Below are 14410 nucleotides of genomic sequence, written 5' to 3'. Positions count from 1 at the left end.
GCTGACTGTCTTGCACATGGGTAGTTACGCTGGCATTGTAAAACTCTTGATCCAATACGACTATAGCTCCTCCCTTGTCCGCTTTACAACAAGTGATGTTTTTGTTGTTGATGATTTCCCTGAGAGTTCTGTATTCACTGGGGTTAAAGTTCTTGATGTTTGGCGGTGGTTCTTTGAAGACTTTTCTTAAAGCGTTAAGAGTGATAGTTTCATAAGAATCCAATATCTTGTGGCTCACTGGAGCCATGAAGGAACTCTTGCTTCTCAACTCTTTGCAGGCATGTGATGTCGATTGACCAGTTGGAGGATTCACATTCGTGAAAAAATGTCGTAGTCGTAAGTTGCGCATGAATTTGAATACGCAAATTTCCGTTTCAAGTTCATTAGAATGGTAAGTGGGAACAAAATATATCCCTTTTTGTAGTACGTTTATCTGGTTTGTCGATAATTGTATCTGAGAGATGTTTATCACTAGGTTCTTGTGCTCCTGGTTGCCTGGGCTATGGACGTTGTTGTTTTTGCGGTTTCTGCCCCTCCTGGTTCTACGCTTGCGGCTGCACCTTTCTCTAAAAAAGGGACACCAGAGGTAGTGGGAATGTTCTGGATGTTGTTGCTGCCTGTGTCCTGAGGGGTTGTTCTTTGGGTCCTACCCTGAGGTGGGCCCCGTTTTTAAATTGTAGATCCGTCAGATGAGGTGTCATCTGATGATTGGTAGGTAGAGGGTCTTTGTTGTCTCCGCTGGGCGTAGACTTCCCCCCAACTGTACACCTCCCCTAATTTGTAGTCCATAGTATCTCTTTTATATTTTCTGATTTTTCTGTCGTTTATTTCTTTGTGTGTTTGTCCAGCTGGACATTGATGTCTTCCAGAGCTTTATCTAGCTCGTCCTTATTCATATTTTTCTCCAGGTTTTGTTGAATCTGGCCAATCTCTTTCTCGAGGTCATTGATCACTTTGGAAAGTTCTTCTACAATCAGAAGGATGAGGTGCACGTTTTCAGAGAAACGTTTTAATTTATCTTGCACTGATACATAGGACTTGGGATCTTTAATCTAGTATTGGTATTTTCTACCGCGCTCGCTAGTGCACAGTCACGTTTTCCGGCTCACTTTTCCAATTGGTTCAAGTGTCACTTTTTGGTTACTTTCTGTTATTTATACACCGATTTGATAACGATGGTCAAGGTGAAGTCCCCTTCCTAAAACAAATGTTTATTTCCTCTGCAGATCCTTATTCCCCTGATGAAGGGATATAAATCCCGAAATGCATTGGGATATTGGTTTCCTTGAAATATATTTGCTGAAATAATTGAGTCATTGAAAGAATGGTACCACAGTGTATATGATGTTAAATATATGACTCTCATGGATTAAACACAATTCTGATGAACTTTCTGAACAAATTGAACTTTATTACTGTTGAATAAGTGTGAGGTTGTCACCTCATTTGGAGCACCACAGGACTCAGTGTGGGAAGCCCCCACTCTCCCTTGTCACTTGTATACAATTTTTGCGTCTGTCCACAGCCAAAGAGACGACCCCTGCGGCGCCCAGAAACAATTTACCGAGTTTCTAACAAATATCTAGTTTTAAACTACTTCTAAAATAGGGTGTGCCACACCATCTTCCATTTTAGGGGAAAAATTTAGCCATATGATACTTTAAAACTGATAAAATATCTACATACATAAAAACATTGACTAACGAACTCAACTGGTGCTCCTAAGATACACCTACCCCGGTGTACCTGACCTAAGCCTAATACGTGGGAATGAGTAAGTAAGTTGCAGTTTTAAGTTAAGTTGGGTTTTTGCCAAGAATCTGAATCAAGAATTCTCTTTAAGGTTTAAATCAGCTCCGTTATAGAATGAAGGAGGTCTTGTATCTCGTTTCTCAGGACTCGATCTGCCAGTAACCCGCAAGGGTGACTGGAAAACACCGGAGCTGGATTTCTCGGCGTGAGAAAAGTCAGCTTCTCCAGTGTGTCAAAAGGGAGGGGCGGCTTCCTTTGGCTCTCGCATCAGCTGGGCTTCGGATAAGTAGATAGCCGCTCTGCTCCACACCACCGTGTGTGCTTAAGGCAAGTGTTGGTATATTTATACCTGGAAGGTGGACATAAGATGTCAATAAAAGAGGTCACTAAGAACTGACTGTTCCTTTAGTGTTCGCAGGAGTTCAATGACAAATCAAAACAAAGACATGGGGAATTCCCCGGCTGCTGAAGGTTTGGTGTATCGAAAGAACTCGTTGTGCTTTCTAGGAATCTAAGGAAGTAGCCTTGCCGTATTTGGGCTGCGTGGGCTATGGCTGAATATGGGTAAGATTCGTATGCCTTCATTAGGACATGATTTATCATAACCGCATAAGGGCATGAATCAGGAATATTTAATTAGGGTCCTAGATACATTCACGACACCATTGTCTAGTTGGAGTCTGATGTCGTCTGTGGCGGCAATGAGGGCTGTCTCAGTGCTGGGGTTGCGCCTGAATCCGGATTGGGATGGGTCTAGGAGGGTGTTGTCTTCCAGGTGGCGGGTCAGTTGCATGTTGACGATTTTCTTGACGACCTTTGCCGGGAACGGGAGCAAGGAGATGGGCCGGAAGTTCTTGAGGTCCTTGGGGTCCGCTTTGGGCTTCTTTAGGAGGGTGTTGATTTTGGAGTGCTTCCAGCTTTCCGGGAATGTCGCTTTTTCGAAGGAGATGTTGATAACCTGCCGTAGTTGGGGTGCGATGGCTGCGTCTGCTTTGTTGAATACGTGGTGTGGGCAAGGGTCTGACGGGGATCCTGAATGGATGGAGTTCATGACCTTGCGTGTCTCATAATGTATTAAAGATGTTAGTCAAGATATTTGCCCAGTACAACGGGTTTGCCTTGTACATATCTGAGGGAACCCCATCAGGGCCTGGTGCCTTTTGTCCTGCTGAGCATTCAATTGCTTTAACAACTTCCGCTAAATGAAATCTTACTGGCATGACAGGAGGTTCTGAGGCTGGGTCCACGAAGATTTCTAGCTCTAAATGACTTCCATATATTTGTTTGAAGTGGCTCAACCAGTCCTCTTCTGCTATATTTACTTCTAAAACATTATTTTGAGTGTTGGAAAACAGGGGCGTATTAATAATAGACCAGAATTTTGCACTATCTTTTAGGGTTGCTTTATCCATAAGCTCAGCCCACGCATCAGGTTTAATTTCTTTTTTCCTTTCCTGTACTGCTCTTGTGTACTCTCTTCTAAGCTGAGCAACCAGAGCTTTGTTCCTTGGTAGCTCCTGAAGAGCTTTTTTAAGGAGATTATGGGATTTGGTGCATTTATGGTCAAACCAGCCCTTTACCGGTTTATTTTTAGTTGGTCGACTTTTGGGCGTAAGTTCTTTGGCTACTTGGGAGCAGATAGCTTCATAAGAGGTTATTACCTCCACCCCATTTGAGAGGGGATCTCCACAAATGTTTAAGTCATGAGCAGCCTTAACGATGATGGTGTTAAAAAAGTCCTCTGGGACCACCTTACTCCATTTTAACCTCCTCCCCTGGTCTTTGGCTTTAACTTCCACTACAGCCAGTGGCAGAACGATTTTGTTTAAAAGAGAAAAACCATTTATCAACTCAATTACCATTGGATTGTGGTCACTAAAAGAAGACGGTATAGCATTATAGGAAATAACATATTTTAAAAGTCCTGAAGAAAGAAATATGTAGTCAATTATTGTTTCACAATCCCTGCCTATATATGTGGCAACACGGGTACTTTTGTCGAAAAACCCTCAGGATACAAACATCTCAGGATATTTCCTTTCCCGATATTTTTGTAGGATGGTTTCCTCAATTTGTGTATATTCATCAGGTTCCGAGCAAATCCTTTTGGCTCTGAGTAGCTGCGAAAAGGGTAAATGTTTTTTTAACGGAATTGGGTGACAACTGGTGTATAATAGAGCATTATTCCGATCCGTTTTTTTGGTGTATAACGAAGTCTTTATGCAGGTATTCTCCAAGGTAACTTGAATGTCCAAGAAAGGTAAACTAGTAGTATCTGTGTTGTAGGTAAATTGGATATGATCGTCTACCTGATTGATGTAGGAGATGAATTCATTGATTTCTGTAGCAGAACCAGACCATATTAGAAAAATGTCATCTATGTATCTCCAATAGGTAACGATTTTATTCCGCCATTGGTCGTTTTCCAAAATATTGTCGATTTCCAGACGATGCATGAACAGATTTGCGTAGCTGGGAGCTGCGCAATTGCCCATGGAAGTACCAACTAGTTGCAGGTAGAACTCGTTATCCCAACAGAAATAACTGTGATATAGCATGAATTGCATCAGTTCTAGTAATAGCACTTTCAAATCATCATCCATTGGGCTGGTCAGTAGAAAGGATTCCATTGCTTCAATACCCCGATTGTGTGGTATGGATGTGTATAGGGCGCACACATCGATGGTCACCAGAGTGTACTGAAGATTAGGTCTTAAGGTCACTTTATGCAATTGATTTAAAAAATCTGTGGAGTCTCGTATATAAGTAGACATGTTTCTCACCAAAGATTGTAGGTACATGTCAACGAACTTCCCAGTTGGTTCGTGAATGGAATTTTTTGTGGATACTATGGGTCTGAAAGGTGGTTGATGCAGGCTTTTGTGAATTTTTGGCAGCATGTGGATGCTAGGACACTTCGGATGTGGATGAATTAGATATTTCAAATCCTCAGTGATAGTTCCCATTTTCATGGCTTTTTCCAAGATGGTTCGTAGAATCTTAGCAAAAGCTTCAGTGGGGTCAGAGATCAATTTCATGTAAAGCTGACTGTCTTGCACATGGGTAGTTACGCTGGCATTGTAAAACTCTTGATCCAATACGACTATAGCTCCTCCCTTGTCCGCTTTACAACAAGTGATGTTTTTGTTGTTGATGATTTCCCTGAGAGTTCTGTATTCACTGGGGTTAAAGTTCTTGATGTTTGGCGGTGGTTCTTTGAAGACTTTTCTTAAAGCGTTAAGAGTGATAGTTTCATAAGAATCCAATATCTTGTGGCTCACTGGAGCCATGAAGGAACTCTTGCTTCTCAACTCTTTGCAGGCATGTGATGTCGATTGACCAGTTGGAGGATTCACATTCGTGAAAAAATGTCGTAGTCGTAAGTTGCGCATGAATTTGAATACGCAAATTTCCGTTTCAAGTTCATTAGAATGGTAAGTGGGAACAAAATATATCCCTTTTTGTGGTACGTTTATCTGGTTTGTCGATAATTGTATCTGAGAGATGTTTATCACTAGGTTCTTTTGCTCCTGGTTGCCTGGGCTATGGACGTTGTTGTTGTTTTTGCGGTTTCTGCCCCTCCTGGTTCTACGCTTGCGGCTGCACCTTTCTCTAAAAAAGGGACACCAGAGGTAGTGGGAATGTTCTGGATGTTGTCGCTGCCTGTGTCCTGAGGGGTTGTTCTTTGGGTCCTACCCTGAGGTGGGCCCCGTTTTTAAATTGTAGATCCGTCAGATGAGGTGTCATCTGATGATTGGTAGGTAGAGGGTCTTTGTTGTCTCCGCTGGGCGTAGACTTCCCCCCAACTGTACACCTCCCCTAATTTGTAGTCCATAGTATCTCTTTTATATTTTCTGATTTTTCTGTCGTTTATTTCTTTGTGTGTTTGTCCAGCTGGACATTGATGTCTTCCAGAGCTTTATCTAGCTCGTCCTTATTCATATTTTTCTCCAGGTTTTGTTGAATCTGGCCAATCTCTTTCTCGAGGTCATTGATCACTTTGGAAAGTTCTTCTACAATCAGAAGGATGAGGTGCACGTTTTCAGAGAAACGTTTTAATTTATCTTGCACTGATACATAGGACTTGGGATCTTTAATCTAGTATTGGTATTTTCTACCGCGCTCGCTAGTGCACAGTCACGTTTTCCGGCTCACTTTTCCAATTGGTTCAAGTGTCACTTTTTGGTTACTTTCTGTTATTTATACACCGATTTGATAACGATGGTCAAGGTGAAGTCCCCTTCCTAAAACAAATGTTTATTTCCTCTGCAGATCCTTATTCCCCTGATGAAGGGATATAAATCCCGAAATGCATTGGGATATTGGTTTCCTTGAAATATATTTGCTGAAATAATTGAGTCATTGAAAGAATGGTACCACAGTGTATATGATGTTAAATATATGACTCTCATGGATTAAACACAATTCTGATGAACTTTCTGAACAAATTGAACTTTATTACTGTTGAATAAGTGTGAGGTTGTCACCTCATTTGGAGCACCACAGGACTCAGTGTGGGAAGCCCCCACTCTCCCTTGTCACTTGTATACAATTTTTGCGTCTCTCCTCAGCCAAAGAGACGACCCCTGCGGCGCCCAGAAACAATTTACTGAGTTTCTAACAAATATCTAGTTTTAAACTACTTCTAAAATAGGGTGTGCCACACCATCTTCCATTTTAGGGGAAAAATTTAGCCATATGATACTTTAAAACTGATAAAATATCTACATACATAAAAACATTGACTAACGAACTCAACTGGTGCTCCTAAGATACACCTACCCCGGTGTACCTGACCTAAGCCTAATACGTGGGAAGGAGTAAGTAAGTTGCAGTTTTAAGTTAAGTTGGGTTTTTGCCAAGAATCTGAATCAAGAATTCTCTTTAAGGTTTAAATCAGCTCCGTTATAGAATGAAGGAGGTCTTGTATCTCGTTTCTCAGGACTCGATCTGCCAGTAACCCGCAAGGGTGACTGGAAAACACCGGAGCTGGATTTCTCGGCGTGAGAAAAGTCAGCTTCTCCAGTGTGTCAAAAGGGAGGGGCGGCTTCCTTTGGCTCTCGCATCAGCTGGGCTTCGGATAAGTAGATAGCCGCTCTGCTCCACACCACCGTGTGTGCTTAAGGCAAGTGTTGGTATATTTATACCTGGAAGGTGGACATAAGACGTCAATAAAAGAGGTCACTAAGAACTGACTGTTCCTTTAGTGTTCGCAGGAGTTCAATGACAAATCAAAACAAAGACATGGGGAATTCCCCGGCTGCTGAAGGTTTGGTGTATCGAAAGAACTCGTTGTGCTTTCTAGGAATCTAAGGAAGTAGCCTTGCCGTATTTGGGCTGCGTGGGCTATGGCTGAATATGGGTAAGATTCGTATGCCTTCATTAGGACATGATTTTTCATAACCGCATAAGGGCATGAATCAGGAATATTTAATTAGGGTCCTAGATACATTCACGACACCATTGTCTAGTTGGAGTCTGATGTCGTCTGTGGTGGCAATGAGGGCTGTCTCAGTGCTGGGGTTGCGCCTGAATCCGGATTGGGATGGGTCTAGGATGGTGTTGTCTTCCAGGTGGCGGGTCAGTTGCATGTTGACGATTTTCTTGACGACCTTTGCCGGGAACGGGAGCAAGGAGATGGGCCGGAAGTTCTTGAGGTCCTTGGGGTCCGCTTTGGGCTTCTTTAGGAGGGTGTTGATTTTGGAGTGCTTCCAGCTTTCCGGGAATGTCGCTTTTTCGAAGGAGATGTTGATGACCTGCCGTAGTTGGGGTGCGATGGCTGCGTCTGCTTTGTTGAATACGTGGTGTGGGCAAGGGTCTGACGGGGATCCTGAATGGATGGAGTTCATGACCTTGCGTGTCTCATCGTCATTGATGATGGCCCAGGCGGTTGGCGCTGGTGGTGTTCGCAGGGGGGTGGCGACTGGCGTGGTGGGGGCAGTCATGGTGTTGACGCTTTCGTGGATGTCAGCGATCTTGCGGTGGAAGAAGATGGCTAGTGAGTCGCACAGTTCTTGTGAGGGCGGGATGTCGTTGGTGTTGGAGAGTTCCTTTATGATGCTGAAGAGTTCTTTGCTGGCGTGTGCGTTGTTGTCTAGGCGGTTTCTGAAGGAGGATATCTTTGCTAGTCTGATGAGGTGGTGATGTCTGCGAGTGGCGTCCTTGTGGGCTGCGTAGATGTCCGGTGTGCGATCGTGGAGCCAGGTCTTCTCCAGTTTCCGGCATGCGCATTTGGAGGTCTGGAGCTAGTCTGTGAACCAAGTGGCTCTTTTGCTGGTGTGGTTGTGTGGTGGTTTCTTGAGCGGGGGGAGGGTGTTGGCGCAGTCTTCGATCCACTGTCTGAGGTTGCGGGCTGCGACATCTGCGTTGGTAGGGTCAGTGGGGGTGGTTCTGGGCAAGAGTGGTGTTCAGCTGGTCGTTGGTGACTTTACTCCAGCAGCGGCGAGGTGGCTTTCGTGTGCGGTGATGTGTGGTTGGTTTCTTGAAGGTGAAATGAATGCAGCGGTGGTTGGTCCAGTGGAGTTCGGTGGTGTGGTCGAAGGTGACATGGGAGCCAGTGGAGAAGACGGGGTCCAGCGTGTGTCTGGTGGCGTGGGTGGGTGCGGTGACGAGTTGTCTGAGGCCGAGGTTGGCTAGGTTGTCGATGAGGGTTGAGGAGTTTGCGTCGTCGTTCTCGAGGTGGAAGTTGAGGTCCCGTGAGTCGAGTGCCTGGGTACTGGCGAGGTCGGGAATGGTGTCGCTGAAATGGGCCCGTGGTCCGGGGGGTCTGTAGACGAGTGCTCCTCTGAGGGTGGTGTTTGGGTCGGTTTGGATTTGGAAGTGCAGGTGTTCGGCGGCTTTGAGGGTGTCATCTGCGTGGGTGGAGATCTTGAGGGTGGATTTGTGGGCGATGGCTATTCCTCCTCCGATTCCATTGGCGCGGTCCCTGGTGTTGATCTTGTGGCCGTCCGGGATGGCTATGGCGAAGTTGGACGACGAGGAGTCGTCCCACCAGGTCTCGGTCAGGAAGGCCTAGTCTGGGAGTGGCGTGGGGGGGGGGGGGGAGAGGTGTTGAGCAGATCCCAGAGCTCGACAGTGTGTTTGCGTGTGGAGCGGGTGTTGAGGAGTCTGCAGCGGAGGTGTTTGGGTCCAGTCGTTGGAGGTTTCGTGGTTCTGTTGCAGGTGAAGCTGCAGGTGCGGCAGGAGAAGGGTCAGTGGGTCCGTTTCGGGGCTGCCTGGAAGCAGGTGGGGTTTCAGCCGGCATTGAGTGCGTGGAGGCAGCTGGCGTCGCAGTGCGTTCTGGTGTTCGCAGGGTTCAAGGGTCCTGGCGCTGGGCGGGGTCCAGGCACAGACTGGCGCAGACGGGCTTGCCTTTGGCGCGCCGTGCAACGGTCGTCATTTAAGGCGGGAGGGAGGGAGGAGCAGCTGGGAGGCAGGAGCGGTGCGGCGGGGCCGCAAGGGGGAAGCAGCAGGAAATAAGGAGTGCAGGAGCACGAGGGGACGTTGGGGGGGGACAACAGAAGGGCTACAAATACAGGGAGGAAGACACCAAGGAACAGGACAAGACGCAGCGGTGGTCAGGGCAGTTCGGGCACAGAAGGCTCGAACTCGCGCTCTGAGCGGCGTGGAGTAGTCGAGCAGGCAGACAGGTGGAGCTGTTGGCAGTAGGGGGGCGACCTGGCCTGCAAGCAGGGTCAGAGGTCGCTCCTACTGTCCAGCACTTCTATATGAAATGCTTTTCGCCGTCATAAATTACCCGAATGGTATATATCATGTTGAAATTCTCCCCAAAATTACTCAATGTGGAGTAACTAGTAATCCCAATACTTTTACATAGATTTTGTTACACAAAATTACGTTAATTACTCTGGTGTAAATAAAATGTAACCCCAGCCTAGATACGACTACAATACCCCAGTAGTAACACATCATGAACACTTCCACAAAACTAGAGTGATGAACCAAATCCTTCAGTAGCTTACCTTCATTTCAAAGACAATTATCAACCATAAAACCCCATGTTTTGGTTCGAGTGTCACTGGTTCAGTGGAGCGGTGTATTTATTGTGCATTTGGACTGGGCTGATACTTTGCAAACTTAATTGTGCTCATGAGATGTAGTCCAGTTTGAAAAGGTAAGTTGTACAACATCCTACCTTATAGAGCTTGGCGTTTCCTTCCTTCAACAAGCACCCATTTCTGTACCATTGGTACCTAGGAAGGGGTTTCCCAGTCGCCGCACACTCGAAAACCAGCGTCTCCCCCACAGTCAGCTTCTGAGGTTGGGGCTGCACGACTATGTCCAGTCTGTTGTCAGAAATACCAGCCATGCTCCCTACAACAGGAACAAATGTCAATAGTCTAATGCACCAGTTACTTATTGACTAGCTGTTATCTCCTCATACATTAAAAGAAAAATATAGTTTCTTGTATCCAATGCTAATACTTTATTTTGCAAGTATTATATATTTTTGCCTTTTAATTTTCTATGCATCGCATACCTGTGCCGTTAAGCATGCATAAAATATCTTTCAACATTATTTGCAATTTTATATAGTGCAAACTCCACCTGAAGGTAATGAAGCACTTCACATGAGCAACAATTAGATTGTACAAGGACACATTGACTTTTTGGTAGGCAAGGGAGGTTAAGTGATTTGCCCAGATTCACAAATGTTGACCCGGAGCGGAGAATCAAACCTGGTTTTCCAGTTCAAAATTTGGCAGCTCTTGATGTTACGTCATATCCTCCCCACAGTGTTCCATTGGACAAGTGCTAGAATTAATTTATTGGCACGTTCCCAGTCTGTGACAAAATAAATCATGTCAGTCTGCTCACTTTCACTCTCCACTACAAATAGACAACAGACAGCTTTTTGTGATGATCTCTCAATGCAGGAATTCAGGCAGAGCTTGACCGCCTGCACAGCCAGAGATGAGGTGTCAATGGCACATGTTTCTATCCTTTCCCTTTACTTTTTTAGTTCCTGACGTCAGTGTTAAGACAAGTCAAGGACATCATTCTAGACTCTTCCCTCATCTACCCCTCCTTGCATCATCTCAAAACACTTTTACCATTCAGATATCCCAAATAAGCCTTCTGAACACTTCCCTCTGACTCTTCCCCCTCCCCAAACCTCCTCCTGCTGCTATGATCTTCAAATAAACACTTTCTACACCCTCCCTCTTCTATCCCTCCGCTGTCCTTCTCAATCCAGCGAACAGACTGGCATGTCCACTGCTCAAATGAAATTCATATTGCCCTATCACCACTTATCCTATTTGGGTTCCGGAGGAGTGTACTACTCATCGAAAAGCGCATTGACGCATCATCAGGGGTACGATGGCCTATATAAATGCAAACCCTTCCCTCTTTTATCCTTCCACCATCCTTTTTCAATCCAAATAAAACTCACACATGTCCATCACTCAAATTCATTTCATATTTCCCTATACTAATTCACCACTAATCCTCTTCGGGTTCCCGAGTAGCATGCTACTCACTGAAAAGGGGTTCGGCGCCTCAGCGCTAGAGTGTGTGTGTGTGAGCAACATTATAGATTTGCTATCAGTACTAACCAAACATTTGTAAAGCCAGTCAGTCTACCTTTTCAAATGCTCTCTGTTCACTACTTTTGGCTTTGTCAGGCCAGATGATTTTAAAATTGTGACACTTGGAAAACCCAGGCTGGGCATCTTTCCCCATGAAAAAATAGAAAATAATGTTTTGTATACATTTAAGACGCTGGCAATGTTGAGTCCACTCAACACCACAGTCTTCTTGAATATATAGAAAGTGTTATTACCTGTACTTTCAGTATTTCAGAATGTAGCAGCGAGGGGTGGAAAGACATAGAAACAAGAGGCATGACCAAACATGTACTCTCATGGAGTGCTAAATCAAAATGGCATAGAAAAAACAAAAAAGAGAAAAAAAGGGTTCCCTAACGTCAGCAGAGAAAGGCTAAACTCAAGTCAATCAAAGTAAAAATAAGAAACATCTCACCGATTGAAACTACCCCGGGGTTGCTTGTGCTCCCATCCACTGGGGACCTGACCTGGGGGTTGGGTGGACTCTTCACATTGCTGAAGAATCAAGGTTGATTTCCATATGGCCAGTCTATGGCATGGTATAGTTGGGGAAAAAAGATAGACTGCAGTGTTGCCCCAGGTATTTACCGGTGCCTGAGATTAGCAGCATGCTCACTGTGTTAAAAATGCAATTTATATCCCCCTGATCATACCTGAATAGGCCAGAACTAGTCTGGGGTTCCTGCTCGCCCTGTCTAGAGAGGACCTGGCCTAGCGGCTCGGGATACGCTGGGACAAGGCTCATTTGCATATTGTCGGTTTCTGCCTAGAGTACCATAGCGGTCAAAACATACAATAAACTGGAATGCACCCCGGTAATTACCAGTGACTGAGATTACTTAAGAATTCCAACTTTCATGCTTTTGTTTTTCCTCAGAGGAGGGACCAACGCAAAATTAGAGTGAAAGCCATCCAATAAGGAGCAGGGAACAGACAGACAAGGCAATCACCCATTTGTGAGCAAGGTGCTGACCCAAACCCCACTCCATTAGGCATCATTAAAATAATGTCTGTAGCGAGAACCCTTAATGCCCAGACCTATTAGCATGCCAATGTTCTTTAATTGTATAGTATGAGCAGTTTGCCAGGACGTAAAGTAACAACAGCAATGTAGTATAGCCGGAGGAATCACAGGCAGAGCGGTTAGAAATAAAGGGCCGGACTGTCCATCTCCTGGAACTGAAGAACACCTGATCCTCCTATTATTAAAGCACTACATTCTGTCTCCCATAGAGAAAGGTCACTTTGGCCCAAGGTCAGCGTGGAAGCTATCCATAGAACAGTAACTGAGCCACAACACATTTCAGAAATAATCCACCCTGTGTTCTCCAACTAATCCCCAGGTTAGAAATTAAAGACAATGGGGAACGTTTCACCATAACTCTGCAAGACATTTATACTCCAAGAATTTTGTAACAGCTGCTCTCCTCAAAGGGAAAACAAAAACCTCACACAATAACAACATTCAATGAAAACAGTTCGCCTTTCTCTTGTGCGCACAAATCATTTTCTGTGTTCTGCAGCGCTGGACTAAATCGTAATTGAATGTTGCTGTAAAACAGTGGGGGGGGGGGGGGGTTGTTCTCTCAATTTTTAATTTGTGAGGTGCGCAATGTGAACCACATATAGACCACAAACGAACGTAAATAATGCAAATCACACCTGCTAATTGCCCAAAAAACCTACATTTTCTGAATTAATCAAATGGAAGCATAGCTTGAATGCATGCAGAGAGCTCATTTCACAGTAAGGACCATGGACCACTTTCTAAAGCAAAAACTAGGCATTTGCAGAATCTCCTTCTGTCAAACATGTGCCACAGTGATAACAAATACATGATAATAATCAATATTCGTTCTTTGTTAGAAAAAAATTGCCAACCATTTCTGAGCAAAAATTACTATATCTTGGTAAGTAAGAGAGTCACTGCCCTCACATCACTAATAACTTGTTTCTATATAGTATTTCATAATAAATTTTTTCAATTTCTAAGTTATGCAAACAACAAGTGTTATAATACCCTATCTATTGGTATCATCTAAGGACCTCAGAAGGATGGAAGGATGAGAGCCTTCCCGGAAACCCGGCGAGCATTTAACTCACTGACTCATCTTGCCGACGTGTCATCAATCAATCAATTAGATAGGATTTGTAAAGCGCCGCTAATCACCCGTGAGAGCCTCTAGGCGCTGTGTAATAAGGAAAGGCACAGCCATTCTACCCAGGTTGCAACACTGTGGTTATTCGACAAAATGTATCTAGTTTAGGTGAGGAATCACGACTAGCCCAAAAATCTAGGCACTCCATCTGTTGCAGATGTTTCCCACACCAATCCAGAACGGCCAGAAAAAAGCACACGCAAAAAAACTAAAGTGTCACTAAAGTTATAGTCAATTAATAAAGCTCAATTGCGGGTAAATCTCAAAAAGTGAAGACCGGGTCCACATGGTTGAACAGCCAAAGTCTCTGAAAGTGGCAGGTCCATTTGTTTCAGCGATTACAGCTTTCAGGCGAGTTCCCGTGGTCATCGAGGGCCAGAGGGGTACAGAACAATTCTTGCAAAAAGTTGTGCCTGTTGTCCCTGAAACCTCTTGATCCCGGTACTACAATGAGATCACAAAAATGTCAGGCCCCAACATTTGGATGGGGGTGTGTAATAGAAATTCAGATAGAGCACAAACTAAAAACACACAAAAATGTGTTGTCCAATCCGTTCTCTTATTTATTTGAGCCAACCAGTGTAGAGAATAACAGTTTACTACCCCGCCCCACATAGTTAACAAAACCAACAATAGGTATTTCAGGATGTTACTTTGTTTGATGACGTCTGCTCCGGTTTTGAGAAATATTGTGACATCACCAGATGGCTCCTTTAAAAAGCACTGGACTTTTATTCTTCTTTACTTCCTCTGGGTAATAAAAAGACCATACAAAGAATTACATTCAAATGTTTCCACCCAAAACTGAGGATTTTCTTGCCGTCTGTGGAGGCATTTTCAAGAGTCCCAAGACAATGAGTGCTCATTCACTGTGCTCAAACTGCAATAATGAAAGGCTATCACCTTTGGTGCCATTGTGAGCTTAACTGT

The 14410-nt window shown here is 44.5% G+C and overlaps 1 protein-coding gene across 1 annotated transcript in view; it reads right to left on the bottom strand.

Moving 5' to 3' along the window:
- The window catches only part of LOC147666124 (mucosa-associated lymphoid tissue lymphoma translocation protein 1-like), a 315600-nt gene extending 305540 nt beyond the window's left edge, over positions 1 to 10060 (bottom strand). Inside the window, exon 1 of the mRNA XM_086949286.1 lies at positions 9887 to 10060. Coding sequence (XP_086805412.1) covers positions 9887 to 10060 — 174 coding nt within the window. The remainder of the gene's footprint in view (positions 1 to 9886) is intronic.
- Between the last annotated feature and the right edge of the window lie 4350 nt (positions 10061 to 14410).

Source organism: Lissotriton vulgaris, unplaced genomic scaffold, assembly GCF_964263255.1.
Source record: "Lissotriton vulgaris unplaced genomic scaffold, aLisVul1.2 SCAFFOLD_1362, whole genome shotgun sequence".
NCBI lineage: Eukaryota > Metazoa > Chordata > Amphibia > Caudata > Salamandridae > Lissotriton > Lissotriton vulgaris.
The sequence above is the reverse complement of the archived record's forward strand: the minus strand, read 5'-3'. Positions and strand labels throughout refer to the sequence as shown.